We start from the raw sequence: 17,850 nt of genomic DNA on the forward strand, positions 1-17,850 counted from the left end.
GCACCAGGCCCGAGCACCTGACTCATGCATCCCACCTGGGCTGGTGGTCCGTTTCACCATAGATAATATACATGCTGTTCTTTCAAAACATCCCACCCTCACGTTCTCCCCCAGAGTTCAAAAGTCTGTTCTGTACTTCTGTGTCTCTTTTTCTGTTTTGCATATAGGGTTGTCGCCACCATCTATCTAAATTCCGTATATATGTGTTAGTATACTGTAATGTTCTTTTATCTTTCTGGCTTACTTCACTCTGTATAATGGGCTCCAGTTTCATCCATCTCATTAGAACTGATTCAAATGAATTCTTTTTAATGGCTGAGTAATATTCCATGGTGTATATGTACCACAGCTTCCTTATCCATTCGTCTGCTGATGGGCATCTAGGTTGCTTCCATGTCCTGGCTATTATAAACAGTGCTGCAATGAACATTGGGGTGCACGTGTCTCTTTCAGATCTGGATTCCTCAGTGTGTATGCCCAGAAGTGGTATTGCTGGGTCATATGGCAGTTCTATTTCCAGTTTTTTAAGAAATCTCCACACTGTTTTCCATAGTGGCTGTACTAGTTTGCATTCCCACCAACAGTGTAAGAGGGTTCCTTTTTCTCCACACCCTCTCCAGCATTTATTGCTTGTAGACTTTTGGATAGCAGCCATCCTGACTGGCGTGTAATGGTACCTCATTGTGGTTTTGATTTGCATTTATCTGATGATGAGTGATGTTGAGCATCTTTTCATGTGTTTGTTAGCCATCTGTATGTCTTCTTTGGAGAAATGTCTGTTTAGTTCTTTGGCCCATTTTTTGATTGGGTCGTTTATTTTTCTGAAATTGAGCTTCAGGAGTTGCTTGTATATTTTTGAGATTAATCCTTTGTCTGTTTCCTCATTTGTTATTATTTTCTCCCAATCTGAGGGCTGTCTTTTCACCTTACTTATAGTTTCCTTTGTTGTGCAAAAGCTTTTAATTTTCATTAGGTCCCATTTGTTTAGTTTTGCTTTTATTTCCAATATTCTGGGAGGTGGGTCATAGAAGATCTTGCTGTGATTTATGTCGGAGAGTGTTTTGCCTATGTTCTCCTCTAGGAGTTTTATAGTTTCTGGTCTTACATTTAGATCTTTAATCCATTTTGAGTTTATTTTTGTGTATGGTGTTAGGAAGTGTTCTAGTTTCTTTCTTTTACAAGTGGTTGACCAGTTTTCCCAGCACCACTTGTTAAAGAGATTGTCTTTTTTCCATTGTATATCCTTGCCTCCTTTGTCAAAGATAAGCTGTCCATAGGTTCGTGGATTTATCTCTGGGCTTTCTATTCTGTTCCATTGATCTATATTTCTGTCTTTGTGCCAGTACCATACTGTCTTGATGACTGTGGCTTTGTAGTAGAGTCTGAAGTCAGGCAGGTTGGTTCCTCCAGTTCCATTCTTCTTTCTCAAGATTACTTTTCATTTTCTTAATGGTGTCCTTGACATAGTTTTTAACTTTGATCAAGTTCAATTTACCTATTTTGTTCTCTTGTTCCTTGGCCTTTGGTGTCTTCTCTAAGAAACCATTGTTTTATCCAGGGTTATAAATATTTACTCCTAAATTTTCTTCTTAGAGTTTTATACTTTTTATCTATTAAATTTAGTTCTGTGATTCATTTTGAGTTGAATGTTGTAGGTGGTGTGAGGTAGGAATCCAACTTTATTCTTTTGAATGTGAATAGCCAGTAGTCCCAGCATGCACAACTGATTGACAAAGGTGCAAAAGCAATTCAATGGAAGAACAATAGCCTTTTCAGCAAATTGCAAATGAGCATCAACAGGCAAAAACAAAACAAGAAAAAAAAAAACCCCTCAATGTAAACTTCACCCCTTAAGGAAAAATGAACTCAAAATTGATCATAGAGCAAAACATAAATGTTGCAACTAGAAAACATATAGAGGAAAACACTATAGGGTAAGGTCAGTGTAAATTGAATTTTTATAGCTACTGACATATTTCCCTCTGTAGAAGCAAGTAGAACTTTTAGAATGAGTCATGGGTGCATTTTGTATTTTCCCGTCCCCCATCTTTGAACTTATCTTTCACAGGATCATGCTGATATTGAGTGGAAGTTTGCAAGGACGAAGCTCTGGATGAGTTACTTTGACGAAGGTGGCACCTTGCCACCTCCTTTCAACATTATCCCCAGCCCCAAGTCATTTCTATACCTTGGCAACTGGTTCAACAACACCTTCTGCCCTAAAAGAGACCCTGATGGTAGACGAAGAAGGCACAACTTGAGAAGCTTCACAGTAAGGCCTTTAAAAATAGTCTCTTTGTAAACACAAATGTTTTCTCCTTTCCCTCCTTTGTGACATTCCCTATTTCGAACATCATAAAACTACTCCAACCTACAGATGCTTTGGGGGTTTGTCAAGCAGCAGCTCCTGTGTCGTGTTCCAGTCCTAATATTTAAAAATATATTTGAGTGGATGGGCTGCTGGGACACTGCCGATATAAGCTCTTTGTCCATTTTCAATGACAGGAACGCCATGCTGACAGCCTGATACAGAACCAACATTACCAGGTAAAGCTTCTTTATATGAACTAAGCACAATAGTTCTTGGTCAGTTGTGTGACCTTGGATAAGTCTCTTACCCTCCATGAGCCTCAGTTTCCTCATCTGTAAAACAGGGATGATTAAACTTAACTCAAAGTGTAGTTGTGAGAATTGAGTGGTGAGTACGTATGTATTTGTGTGTGCATGTGTGTCCTGGCAGTGTCTGACATATTGCATTAAGTGGTAGCTATCATCATCACTGGTTCTAACACAAAGCTGAGTGACTATATGTATACCATTCCCAGGAGGCTAAGTTAAAAGAGGCCATCCCTGTAAAGGAGAAGAACAGATTAACTTTAATAAAAAATATCTTGACTATATATTAGTGGACACTGAGATCAGCAGATTTTGTGACACTGAAGAATGACTTTCTCAACTTTATAAAAGGAAGAAAAACTCTCATCTTACTAGGAGGGTTAAAGTTTAATCCAGCCTGAAGGGAAAGGATATTGACTGTGACCATTCAAGGATTACTCTACTCTGATTATTCTATTAATGTGAATCATGTTTACCTTATGCCTGGGTGGAAAAATTTTCTTTTGGGTGAATTTGATCTCACTGGCCCACTGCCACCAAATTTGGACACATAGTAATTCTTCATTTAGCCAGTGGACTTAACTGGGGGTTTTGTAGGAAATGGTTGGATCCTGTGAGAAATTTCCATTGCAAAGACAGTCTAGGCATATTTCTTTTCTTGTATATGTTCCTTATTGTACTAAGAGTTCAAGAAGGAAACTGAATGCCTTTTCATGTTTTTGTTTAAATTCCAGGAAGTTATCAGGAATTTAGTCAAAAGATATGTGGCAGCTATGATAAGAAATTCCAAAACAAATGAGGGACTAACAGAAGAAAATTTTAAGGTAATTTGGTCATAAAGTAGTTTAATTTCTCATTTCATATTTCTTAAGCATCATTTAATCTTCCCAGTGTTTGAAGTTTCTGGTGATGGAATTTCAACTGCCTATAATACAGTAAAACTAGTTACAGCTCTTCCAACAGATGAAGATATTTTACCAATGTTTGTCACACCACCACAGTCAGCTTTATGAATAATAAAAAATACACAGTCTTTTAATAGTCTGAGTGTTTCTCAGTGTGGGAATGGAATGCTTTAAACGATGTGGCAAAGATGTGTAAGATTTAAAGGTCTTTACTTAAAAGATATGATAAAGACCAAAAAATCTATTATTAAAACTTAACATTTATGATATCCTACCATTACACATTTTTGCTTGTCACAATGGAATGCTATTGGTATCTAGTGAGTAGAGACCAGGGTTGTTGCTAAAAATCCTACAATCCACAGGACAGATCCCCTTAACAAAGAATTGCCACACTCAACATGTCAACTGGTTGAGAAACCCTATCCTAGAACACATATACATTTCTAAGGAGTACATGAAGGCTGTTATCCTAATCTAGACATAACTCACCAGTTGAGGGCCTGCTACGTGCCAAACACTCTGCCAGGAAGTTGGAGCACAGTGATGAGCAAGATATAAGCAGCCCCTATTCTCTCATGGAGTGACACACAATAAAGATAGAGGGTGATGAATGACGGAGTATTCTAACACGAACAACACAAGGTACTGTAGAGACATAGAAATGGGGGGACACCCAGCTGGGACCTGGAGATTTGAGGTAGGCTTTTCAAAGGAAGCCATGTTCAAGCTGAGGTCTGAAGGAGAAGCTAGTTGGGTAGAAGAGTGTTCCAGAGAGAACAGCAAATGCAAAGACTCAGAGGCAAGAGAATATGTCCATACAGGTGGACAGTGGTAAGCCTGGGGAAAGAGTAGAAAGATATGAAATGGGAGAGATGAACACATACCAGGCCTTGAAAAACCTTGTAGTCTGTAGTATGGCATTTTTCCTTTTTTATAAGGTCAGTGACAAGTTACTAAAAAGTGTTAAGCAAAAGAATGAGATCATCAGATGTAAGCTTTTCTTTTATTTATTTATTTATTTATTTATTTATTTATTTTAATTTTTTTATTTTTTAAATATTATTTTATTAGTTGGAGGCCAATCACTTTACAACATTTCAGTGGGTTTTGTCATACATTGACATGAACAAAGATAGTTTTTAAAACAGCAATCTAGTATCTAGGCAGCCAGTGAGAGATAGAAGACATTTCACAGGGACTTAGATAAACAGGGTTCCCTGTCCCAAAATGGGGCTTCCCAGGTGACTCAATGGTAAAGAATTGGCTTGCAATGTAGGAGACATGGGTTTGATTCCTGGGTTGGGAAGGTCCTCTGGAGGAGGAAATGGCAACCAACTCCAGTATTCTTGCCTGGGAAATCCCATGGACAGAGGAGCCTGGCCGGTTACAGGCCACGGGATCACAGAGTGGGACACAACTGAGCACTAGTCTCAAAACAGTAGTCTCATCACCTGACATTCCACTTTCCTAGTTTTATTCCTGAGTCCTAAAGCTTTTCCTCTTCTGTATCTTTCTCTATGCAGATGTCGATGATAGCCAATATCCTATACTCTAATACCTTCATTGTTGGTTAACATTTCAGTCTATTGGTGTACTCCTGATAGGGAGGTTCTGAAATCAACTTTACCAATTGCACATTTTTTTCCAATGACCAGCCCTGCCCACAGATTTGTTACTGTGTTTTTCTTGTGGTGGAATAATGTGAGATGTTTCTGGTAGTTCATATACCTTGTGACTTTCTATGAGACAAAAATCTGGAACATTCCAAAGTTTCTTAACATAACGTGTCATCTCTCTTGCCCTAGGAATTAAAGCAGGATATCTCCAGCTTTCGATATGAAGTGCTTGACCTCTTGGGAAACAGGAAGCACCAAAGGAGAAGTTTTTCCACTAGCAGCACTGAACTCTCTCAGAGGGATGATACCAATGATGGCAGTGGTGGGGCTAGGGCCAAATCCAAGAGTGTCTCTTTCAATGTAGGCTGCAAGAAAAAAGCCTGCCATGGGCCACCTCTCATCAGGACTATGCCAAGAGTCGGTGGTGCCCAAGGCAAGTCAAAAGCTGAGTCATCAAGCAAACGATCCTTCATGGGTCCCTCTCTCAAGAAACTGGGTCTCCTATTCTCCAAGTTTAATGGTCATATGTCCGAACCCAGTTCAGAGCCAATGTACACAATCTCTGATGGAATTGTTCAGCCACACTATATGTGGCAGGACATCAGATATTCTCAGATGGAGAAAGGGAAAGCAGAGGCCTGTTCTCAAAGTGAAATTAACCTCAGTGAGGTAGAATTAGGTGAAGCCCGGGGCACTGCTCAGAGCACTGAATGCCCTCTAGCCTGTTCCAGCTCTCTTCACTGCGTTTCCAGCATCTGTTCCTCAAATTCTAAACTTTTAGACTCCTCAGAGGATGTATTTGAAACGTGGGGAGAGGCTTGTGACCTGCTCATGCACAAATGGGGTGATGGACAGGAAGAACAAGTTACAACTCGGCTCTAAGTCAAGCCGTTATCACGTGTCCTGGAACTCAGAAAATTTCTCATTTCTTTGCTCTCAGAGGTGACATAGAATATGATTCCCTCACTGCCCCCCCCCCCCCACTAGACAGGAGAGTGAAACTCCTATTGCTTTCACCATCTTTTATAGCTACATTAATTTTTTTTCTTCTTGTTATTAGTATTACTATTATTTGCCTTTTTATACCTATAAAACACGAAGTCCATTCCACAACCAACTGAAGGGGTGTTTGCCCCTAATCAGCAGAGGTGCAGTCGGGTGCTTAACCCTTTGGCTTTGCTTTTCTTACCCTTGCTTCCTTGAAGCTCCAGGTGCCACTTTGCTACTGTTGCTGCCGCACAGATTCCTGACCTTCCTTGGGATCTCACACCATTTCCCCACAGGGCTGAGGGCTGTGCTCAGCAGTCCCCACCAGCTATCAGACGAGGCAAACTTGCCTGCCTATGTTTGTTGCCCTTCAGTGCTCCACGCTGCCCATTCTGGTTCAATGAACAGCATCAAAGGGAGACTGAATAGACTCCAAAGAATTGTCAGCTTGTGTTTTCTAGGTATAACTGGCTTTCGTGTTTTTGTTTTAAACACTACAACTTCTCCTTATTGTGGGGGCTGTTGAGTTTTTTGTTTCTTAAAGATTTGTGAGTTTCCTAATGTATGCCAGTGACTATTTACCCCCATAGTATATGTCATATCTAATAAGTTAGTGAATTCCTTTCCTGTGTTTGTGTATTTCAGTTGGCTTACTACATCTTAAAATTTGATAGTATCAAGATTAGTATTTAGGATGTGGACTCTTTTTAAAAATGTTTCCTGCACTCTAACCAATAGTCACTACATCTCATACATTGGTAAGAAAAAATAATTAGCTGGCATATTTATAGGATCCTATCTACTGTTGATAGTTTTAACCATTATTGCTATCAAAAGTATTTCTAAGATAAAAACCTGGATTTGAAAATATTTTATCAGAAAAATGACACCTTGCTGAGGTATCAGAATCTGAAAACAACTTCATTTTAGTCAATTGCTCTCTGATAAAAACAACAACAAAATAATTTTAGGTCTAGATGACTTGATTCAAGTTGCAGTTTTAATGCTCAGTGGGGGCAGTGGAATTGCATGTGTAAACTTATGTTAAATATATAACATAACAACCCTAGTGAATTCATAGAACTACAAACATGATCCAAATTCTACTGTCTTTAAAGAAAACTGCATTATACACCAAAACAAATTATTTTCCACAGCTTAAGAGTACCTTATCAGACAACATAGGTGAAGGTTAAAAAATGAAGCCCATAATGCATATGGTCATCATGTTAGACCTGGTAACCAGCGACTGATTACCTGCTAAACAAGGGTGGTTCTTACCAACATTAGCACAAAAGTATCCCCAAATTACACTCTTAACACATGACCTAAAATAGCTCAAGGTCTGAGTCCTGGTGATTAAATTAACACATGGCTCAAAAACTTAAGAAACTTAATTAGTTGTCACCCCGTTCTTGTAAAGGTCAACATTAATAGGAAACCATCTAAATTTATGTGTATGCTTTCTGGCAAAATTTAGTGAAATGCAGCATTCTCAGTGCAAATATGCCACCAAAATGGTTTTTGACAGTGTAGGTTCTGTTATTCAAATTGATTCCCATTCCAGCCCTAGCTTCAGTGATTGACAAAATATTCTACAGGAAAAAGACACAAACTGGGGACAAGGGAGAAACAAGAGGAGGAGTTCAGATCCAGGAAAAAGTGACAAGAGAACAAGCTGCATCAAGATCCATTTGGCAAGAGGTTATCACAAAATAATCTCTTGATCATACCTGAAGCGATCATTTACTCAAACCTCCTGCTTCCTAAGTGGGACTACTCTAAGTGGCTCTGACATCAGTAACAGGTTGCTTTCCAGAAGGAAGTTTTCTAAAGTTACAGATTCAACTTTCCGAGTTTCCAAATTCACTTTTTTTCCATTTATTTTTATTAGTTGGAGGCTAATTACAATATTGTAGTGGTTTTTGCCATACATTGACATGAATCAGCCATTGATTTACATGTGTTCCCCATCCCAATCCCCCCTCCTGCCTCCTTCCCCATCCCATCCCTCTGGGTCTTCCCAGTGCACCAGCCCTGAGCACTTGTCTCATGCATCCAACCTGGGCTGGTGATCTGTTTCACACTTGATAGTATACTTCTTTCAATGCCATTCTCTCAGAACATCCCACCCTCGCCTTCTCCCACAGAGTCCAAAAGTCTGTTCTATACATGTGTCTCTTTTTCTGTCTTGCATATAGGGTTATCATTATCATCTTTTTAAATTCCATATATATATGTGTTAGTATACTGTAATGGTCTTTATCTTTCTGGCTTACTTCACTCTGTATGATGGGCTCCAGTTTCATCCATCTCATTAGAACTGATTCAAATGTATTCTTTTTAATGACTGAGTAATATTCCATAGTGTATATGTACCACAGCTTCCTTATCCATTCGTCTGCTGATGGGCATCTAGGTTGCTTCCATGTCCTGGCTATTATAAACAGTGCTGCAATGAACACTGGGGTGCACGTATTTCTTTCAGATCTGGTTTCCTCGGTGTGTATGCCTAGGAGTGGGATTGCTGGGTCACATGGCAGTTCTATTTCCAGTTTTTTAAGAAATCTCCACACTGTTCTCCACAGTGGCTGTACTAGTTTGCATTCCCACCAACAGTGTAAGAGGGTTCCCTTTTCTCCACACCCTCTCCAGCATTTATTGCTTGTAGACTTTTGGATAGCAGTCATTCTGACTGGCGTGAGATGGTACTTCATTGTGGTTTTGATATGCATTTCTCTGATAATGAGTGATGTTGAGCATCTCTTCATGTGTTTGTTAGCCATCTGTATGTCGTCTTTGGAGACATGTCTGTTTAGTTCTTTGGCCCATTTTTTGATTGGGTCATTTATTTTTCTGGAATTGAGCTTCAGGAGTTGCTTGTATACTTTTGAGATTAATCCTTTGTTTGTTACTTCACTTGCTATTAGTTTCTCCCATTCTGAAGGCTGTCTTTTCACCTTGCTTATAGTTTCCTTTGTTGAGCAGAAGTTCTTAAGTTTAATCAGGTCCCATTTGTTTATTTTTGCGTTTATTTCCAGTATTCTGTGAGGTGGGTCATAGAGGATCCTGCTGTGATTTATGTCAGAGAGTTTTGCCTATATTCTCCTCTAGGAGTTTTATAGTTTCTGGTCTTACATTTAGATCTTTAATCCATTTTGAGTTTATTTTTGTGTATGGTGCTAGAAAGTGTTCTAGTTTAAGTCTTTTACAAGTGGTTGACCAGTTTTCCCAGCACCACTTGTTAGAGGTTGTCTTTTTCCCATTGTATATCCTTGCCTCCTTTGTCGATGATAAGGTGTTCATAGGTATGTGGATTTATCTCTGGGCTTTCTATTCTGTTCCATTGATCTATATTTCTGTCTTTGTGCCACCAAATTCACTTTGAATAATAAACAGCACCTAGGCTAAATTTCCTTTTCATATGGATGGCACCAGAAACCAATAGATGGCCCTATTTCATCTCTCTTACAAATGCATATACTTATGATAACCTAGGCTTAATTGTTCCAGCAGTTACTTTATCAATTTATCAGAAAATAAGGGTAGCCAGGGATACAGCCATGGTCCAAAATACAGTCTTCTCTCAGTTATGTGGCAAAGAGAGAATATGTATAAATCATAGTAGCAATTTCTACTACTGAAAGAAACCAGGGTCATATTTCATTCCTTTTCAGATCATCTAAGGGTTATTGTCTTTATGACGTGGGCTTAAGATTTCACCAGCTATGCTGAGGCCTAGCTATGTTGGGGACTGAAGCCAGTTAGCTGTTAAAGCTAATCAGTTATTGCCCTAACGTCTATGATGGTGACACCAACATTTTTAATAACTCTAATTCCAGTAGAAAGTAGGAAAGGAAAGAGACTTAACTCTGGATCAGCTACTATCAAGAAAGACATTTCAAATCAAATGTTTAAGTATATTCTCTGACCTCAGAGAAGGTATAAGTCAACTTGAGAGTAAATTTATAAACATAAAAGTTAGAAGTAAAAGAAAACCTTAGTGGGGATCTACTCAATTCTAAATTCTTATTTTACAAATACAAAGAAAAAAAAAGAGACCCAGAAAAGGATAATGACTTGCTCAAGGTCAGAAAGCCAGTCAATAAAGCCAACTCTTCCAGATCATAGAAACAAGACATTTACTATTAAGCATATATATACAAAGGAGATGTGGAAATGGATTGACCACTGTACCTTTTTGTTCATTTGCCCAAAATGTCATGAACTCCATAATTTAAGACTGACATATTTATATGTAAAATTAAATTTATATGTACTCCAAAGTCAAATATAATAATAAATGATTCAAGAATCTCTTTTTGTCTAAGTATACCATGGTTCACCTCCATAACAGGTGAATTTCTTATCATTTCTGGACACCTATATTTGATTCCATCATAATTATATTAACATCTCCTTCATAATAACCCACTCCAGTACTCTTGCCTGGAAAATTCCATGGACGGAGGATCCTGTTGGGCTACAGTCCATGGGGTTACAAAGAGTCAGACACAACTGAGCAACTTCACTTCCTAATTAGTAAGGGTAAAATTGTTTACAAAGAAAATATCTGAAGTATATTTAAAAAATGGCCATTGCTGAAGTAGGTCCTCCACTTACAGCTTTAAATCCAGTGGAGTATAAAGAAAAAGGAATGATTCCAAATTCAAAATCATTATTTTTGAAAGATGTCAAATTTTATAGGGATATAAATCTCCAAGTTATACTCCTGTCCACTTACATAGGCATACTGGAAAATTTCCTGGTTCTTTTTGCCTCTCATAGTCATTTTTCATTCCACTCTGACCTAATTTAGGGCATTTCAGCTAAGTTCAAAACATCTAAACATTTGTCTGCACTTGATTAAAGACACACACACACACACATATCAAACCCACCCGCCCCCCCTCCCATGGCCTTTACCTTCTGAATGACTTAAAATGAGTTGATAGCTTAGCTAGGAAATATAAATAACCATTTGACATTCATATTGCCTTGTGCTGAGACTGAAGGGGTGTTTTAACTAACAGTTTAAGTGGCCCAGATCTTGGTTTGTTCGACCATCAGGAAAAAGGACTCGAAGTGAGTCAGGCGTTCTTTCCTGTTTAAAAAGTACACAAGAAAAATCGATCATATTATTTTGGTAATCACATTTCAAAACAGTGTTAGTAAACAGATTGCTTGTACACACACAGCTAATATAAGCTGATGTAGTTACCTGAATCACTCAAATAACCTTTCCATATATACTTATCAGCTCCCTTCAACCCCAAACCCTATGGCTTTGCTACAAATTTGCTACAAATCTGTGTAGATTGTTTGACATGCTTTATCTAGCTAACTGTTCCAAATATGTTTTGTTGGTGTAGAACTAGTCATTGGGAACCTACAGAGAAATGTTATTTCTACTGTATTTCCAAAGACCCTTCCCATTGCTTTTTCCAACAGATGTGGGTCGTGGTTTGCACTTTTCGGGGATGTTTGTAAAAGTTTTATCTGTGCGCGTGCACACACACACACAAAATGAAACTTAATAGCATTTGATTGTTCTGGCTTGGCACTTCATCCCTTTATCCCTTTTGGTAATTACTAAATCATTTTGAAGGGAGGGGAACAGGAATAGGCTCAATGGAAAGAAACTGCCTGAGATATGATGAGGAATTGCTAAAATGAACTGCCAAGGCAGTATCCACTGTAGTACAGCTATTCAGACAGCGCTCAGGATTTGGGGTTTCTAGTTTGAAGGAAAACCAAAGCTTGTCAGTCAGAAGAGAGAACCTACCTATAAAAAAACAAATATATGTTTTTTGTGAATTAAAGTCTGCATAATTCAGATTTACTGTATACTTGAGATATCACTATTCATATGTTGATATGTGGCCTAGGATTTTCATCTATATACTGCATGGTGGTTCAGAGAAGGTGCTGGTAGGCGGTTTTGAGAGCTTTACTTTAAGAAAATGAATGTTTATTAAGAAACAAAGGAGTTAATTCCTGGAATGATACAGGCAGCTGGCCAGGATGCTCTAGTATTTTTTTTTCTAGTATTTTTAAGCTCTAGAGTGGATTTCTTTCTTATACTTGTTAGTTTATTGGATCTGAGTTGTGGTATTTTTCTAAAGATATACCATAAGTGTTTGTGTTACTTGAGAGACATGTACATATTAAGAATTATTAATGTTTAAATATAAAATCAAGCAGAATGCCCTTATGCCAAAAGTGAAAATTGTGAAAGTTCTGTAGCAACTTCTCCTTACTATCCAAATGAAAGGCAATTTCCATAGTAACAAAAAGAACCTGCAAATTTTAGTCACTGTAATCAACCTTCATCAATCCATGACTATAGCACACATCTGACCAAGCATCATCCCTCACCATCAAAAAAAAAAAAAAAAAAAAAAAAAGCCTCGTGACAACTCCAAATGACTTGATAGAACCAAAACAGACTAAATGAAGAAAGAATGGCCTGCAGTGTGAATGCCATTTTCAGCAATGTGCAGGGTATTTTCCTCTTTGACTTTGTCTATGAGCAAGTTCCCGAGTCACCTAACACCCCAGGAGCTGCACTTCAACACAGGCATACACACGAGACATCACCCTTGGAGGCAGTGTGACTTTTATTTTAGCCTATGATAACCAACCATTTGCAAGTACACTTAAGCTAGGTTTGGCCATTTTGTTTTGTCTCACAATGTTCAATATATCCCACAGTAATCATTGTGACTCATCACCTGCTAACCTAGTAACACTCTTGACAATTCTCTGGTCTTATACAACCCTTAAAACTAGCCCTTGAGTGACAAGACAAAAAGGAGGCTTTGGACTTTTATGGGGAGTGCTTGAGGTACTTGGTGTGGTAAAGAGATAATCAGAAAAGCTTTCAAAGTAAGGACTAGTATAGATAAGCACTTTAAAATGTAAAAAACAAACAAACAAAAAAAAAAAACCAAAAAAATTAAAATGTAGTGCTAAATCATCACACCGTCAAACTTTCCCAATAACCAAACTAAGGTGGCGCTCCTTGAGTTTTAAAATATGTAGTTTCTGGATTAAAACATTAACATCATCTTCTCCCTTAACACAACCCAGAAGTGCAACAGTATATGAAAACTATCTCTGAGAAAACTGCCAATCTTTTTTCAAAGGTTGAGTTATATATATTGAGGTTGAATTTCAGATCACAGCACATTCTCACCTTGTGATCACTGTATTCCTAAATTTAACATATCTGACTCATAGTAAGGTTACATTTTAAATTGTACAGTATCACTGTCTTTTACAAACATACACATGTGACCAATTACTGAAAGGACTGATTTCCCCAAATTTTATCTAAGAAATAAAATTAATTTACCAAAACTACAGAAAAGAGAAATAAAAGGTAAAAGTGGGAAAGGGTAGTATGGAAGAAATCTAGATTCTATATCTGATGTCATAGTCTGAAAATGAAAGTTGCTCAGTCGTGTCTGACTCTTTGAGAACCCATGGACTATAAAGCTCATGGAATTTTCCAGGCCAGAATACTGGAGTGGGTATCCTTTCCCTTCTCCAGGGGATGTTCCCAACCCAGGGATCGAACCCAGGTCTCCTGCATTGCAGGTGGATTCTTTACCAGCTGAGTCACAATGGAAATCCAACAATACTGGAGTGGGTAGCCTATCCCTTCTCCAGCAGATCTTCCCAACCCAGGAATCGAACCAGGGTCTCCTGCATTGCAGGTGAATTCTTTACCAACTGAGCTATCAGGGAAGCCCCTGTCATAGTTTGGCCTCATAATTTAGGATAAACATATAAAGTGAGATTATAAAATGAGACTGGTATTTTCATAAACATGGCAATTAATATGCCCAAATTAATGTTGTTCTTTAAAATTCTTCTAAGTAGCCACCTTAAGCTGTACCCATATTCGAATGCTGACATTACTCAAACCATCATGGACTCTTGCTTCTGGGAGGATGTTCAAAACACACAATACAATCTCTGAATACCCTCAATGGTAGAAAATCATAATCTTATAAAATTAAATTCTAAGAAACAGTCAAAATAAATTTTAGATTCATACTTGATAAAAATTTGGACAACTGAGGTTAGTTCTACTTTTTCTAGTAAAAAATAATTTTCAACTGCTGTCACACAATATGCACTTTGATAGGCACAATTATAAAACAAATTTCTTGTGGGGTTTGTAAAGTAACCCGAAACTGTTCTTTGAATCTAGTTTTTTCCTTATCAGCTCTGAGGAATAATTGTGTACAACTACCTGCATCCATTTAAAGTGTACAATTCAGTGAGTTTTCACTTTTGTGTATACCCCTAGCATCATCACCACCAAAATCAAGATACAAAAATTTCCATCAGCCCCAAAAGAAGCCTCATTCCTCTTTCAAGTCTGGAATCTAGTTTCAAACATGCTTGGAACAGTGCCAGCCTTACTGGAATAAGTTTATAGCTTCCCAAGGAGGAAACATTAAAGAACACCATGTTTAGATATAGAACCATCATTGATTTGAGAACAACCTTAATGACTTAGCTCTTGAAATATTTGCATTTAAACAGTAAAACACATTCCAATTTCTAATGGCTTATGTTGTAAATAAACTCAGAATTGGCTCCCCAAACCTTATTTGATCCATAAGAAACCATACTTTATAATACAGAGTCTCCAACAGCTAGGCTGTTAGCAGGAAGAAAAGGCAGTAAAGAAAAGCCCTAGCCGCCCCAGAAAATTGAGGGGAGGGTTTTGGATTCAGAAGGCGCTCTAGTAACAGAAATAGGGGGCAGTGCTAAAGGGAGGATGGCAACAGCTAGCTGAATTTTCAGGTCATTTGAAAATCACATGTTCACACTAGGTATTTCCTATATAAAATATAGTCATATTATTTGAAGTAGCAGGTTCATCCATTTTTGGTCTCATCTTGTAGGACTTCCTTCTACAATATGTATTAAGCAATCAGTTTAAATAAACAAAGTAATGTAGCCTGTGGTCCAATAAGCAGAGTGGTAACTGTGCTTCGTATATACTTGGGCAGGAGAAGCAGTCAGAATCCTTGAGTGTCTAGTAGGAATCATTGAAACCAATTGCACTAAAATGAACGTTGCATGAGCTCAAGAGGAAACCTCGAAACCCAAGGGGTTAACACATTAGTTTGTAGTTTTCTTTATGTTAAAGACAATCCAATAAATTATTAACCTAAAAACTTTTAACTGTTCAAATTACTCTTCTAACATAGCAAAAGTAAACCCATATGTTCTCCAGTGAAAACATTTTAATTTGTCTGTTTCTTATAGCATACAAATGCATACCAGTGGTAGGATTCAAGAAAATATCACTATTTAAACTCCTCACAGGATTCAAGATTTCTCAAAAACAGGTTGAACCTGAGGATGAAGAATTTCTTCCTATTCAAAACAATGAATGCAGTTTGGAGCCAACATTTGAGGAAGATAAAGAATACTTTTAGTAAACAAAGGCAGTGTTTAATTAACTTTCTTAGCCTAGTTGGAGGCCCTAATCACACATCACAGAAATGTATGCATCAAACTTCAGGTTAAAATTGTATCTCCTGAGCTTAATCATGAAAAGGGAAAATTCCAAATGTGTTTGTGTAAATGGCATTTTGGCTTTACAGACTACTATTTTAAAAGCTAAAAACTTGTGAAAACTATTACTTTTATTTAAATATTTTCTGTAGGAAGCGCAAAGCTGTCATCCTTAAGTGTTAAAATGTATCTTGTACAATAAAAAGATTTTGTGTGTTTTTAGCTTCAGTATAAGCAAAAATAAAGCATTTACTTTTTCCTCTGAAATACATGGCTGCTCAGATTTAAGGTGTTCTTTTCCTCCCTTTTGCAACATAATCATTTCTAGCCACCTATTATTAATAAACACTTGTGAACAACAATGGATTTTACACTATAATTTAACCAGCATACACACTTAAGGGAGACCTCCACCATCCAATATATTTTTAAAAAGTAGATGATTAAGAATAAACATTATTATAAGTTTAACTTTTATACTTCCCATTAAATAAAGTTGTGTTAAATATTTAGAAAACTGTAAGCATTCATAAACAACTCTGAGATGATGAATGAAGGGACCAGTACAACTACAGCTTACAACACCAACAAAACTGAGTATCCAAAGAATGATACATGTAGAGGGAGCTATTTCAACCTGTGGATCAGTGAGAAGAATCATAAACTGAGGTTAAGCTGGTCATTATTAAGCTAGTATAATCTGAGTACATTTGGGTAATATTTTCTGAAGCTATCAGTTGACATTTCTTTGCAAGTTTTTTTTCTGTAGTCATGGACTTTTTAGCAATTAGCTTTCCCCTAATTAATTCAGATTCCTGAAATTTTGTCTTTTATTTTACATAATTAACTTTTAAGCCATCAGAGCACTGGTTAGGATATCAGACCAGCTTAATGTTCAGTCTAATAATTCATTGCAAGTGCTGGCCTAATTATTTTAAGTGTAACTGGGTATATAACATTTATACATTGGTTAGATAAGACAATTAAAAAAGCAGTAACATATTTGGAAAAGATGTGCAACCACTATATGCAAACTCCAACAACTCAATAACAAAAACACAAACAATTTGAACAATTTCAAAAAGAAATATATATGCCAAGTGAATAAGCACATGGAAAAGTTAAACATAATTACAGGGAAATGCAAATTAAAACCACGAGATAACAGTTACTACCAAACCCATTAGAATGGCTAAAATCACAAAGAGCAATACCACCAAATGTTGATGAGGATGAAAAACAACCAGAATTCTCATATGTTGCTGATTAGAGTACAAAATGGTACAATCATTTCAGGAAATGCAGGAATTTCTGTACTAGTCATATACATAACTTATGATCCAGTAATTCCAGGAAAAATGAAAACAAATGCTTACAAGACGACTTGTACAAAAACGTTCATAGCAACTTCATTCACATCTAAAAACTGGAAATGGCCCAGGAGAATGAATAAACATTATTTACTTATAACAATAATAAATTATTAATAAATAATAAATAAATAAAATAAATTAAACATTCTCCACCAACAGGAGAATGAATAAATAAACAATGGCTTTTGTTGTACAATGAAATGCTGCTCAGCAATAAAAAGAACTATACACACACACATTGGATGAATTCCAAATACCTATGCTAAAGAAGTCTTACACAAAGGAGTGCATGCTCTGGTTCATTTACATACACTTTGAAAAACAGACTATGATAAGAGAAAAATCAGAAGAAACAGTGGTTGCCTAGGGGACTGGGATGGGAGAAGCAGGGATTGACTGGGAAGGAGCATGAGAGAATTTTCTGGAGTGATGAAAATATCTTGATAAAGGCCTCAATTTCACAGATGTGTGATTTGTAAAAAGTTCATTGTATCAAACACTTAAGATTTGTGCATTTCATCACACGTAAACTTTTTTTTCTGAAAAGAACCTTAAAAAAAATGAACCTTTAATACATACTAAACTGTAGTTAACAATACGTATGCTTAAATGTTTAGTGGGGAAATGTATTTAAGTCTGCAATTTTCTTTGTAATCATCAACAATAGGATTTATAGATGGGTATGTAAAAAGGTAAGTGTAGTAAAATGTTAATTATATAATCTAGGTGGTGGATATATAGATGTACACTGCACAATTATTTCAACTTTTTTGTCTAAAATTTTCAATAACAAAACGCTGGAAAAAA

General features: G+C 37.0%; 1 protein-coding gene across 1 annotated transcript in view; it reads left to right on the forward strand.

Annotated features, from left to right (window-relative positions):
- TRPC5 (transient receptor potential cation channel subfamily C member 5) overlaps positions 1-6,022 on the forward strand; it is a 160,174-nt gene extending 154,152 nt beyond the window's left edge. The window contains exons 7-10 of the mRNA XM_065915436.1: positions 2,069-2,272; positions 2,506-2,547; positions 3,351-3,440; positions 5,330-6,022. Of these exons, the coding sequence (XP_065771508.1) occupies positions 2,069-2,272; positions 2,506-2,547; positions 3,351-3,440; positions 5,330-6,022 (1,029 nt within the window). The remainder of the gene's footprint in view (positions 1-2,068; positions 2,273-2,505; positions 2,548-3,350; positions 3,441-5,329) is intronic.
- Positions 6,023-17,850: the final 11,828 nt, after the last annotated feature.

Source organism: Muntiacus reevesi, chromosome X (assembly GCF_963930625.1).
Source record: "Muntiacus reevesi chromosome X, mMunRee1.1, whole genome shotgun sequence".
Taxonomy (NCBI): Eukaryota; Metazoa; Chordata; class Mammalia; order Artiodactyla; family Cervidae; genus Muntiacus; species Muntiacus reevesi.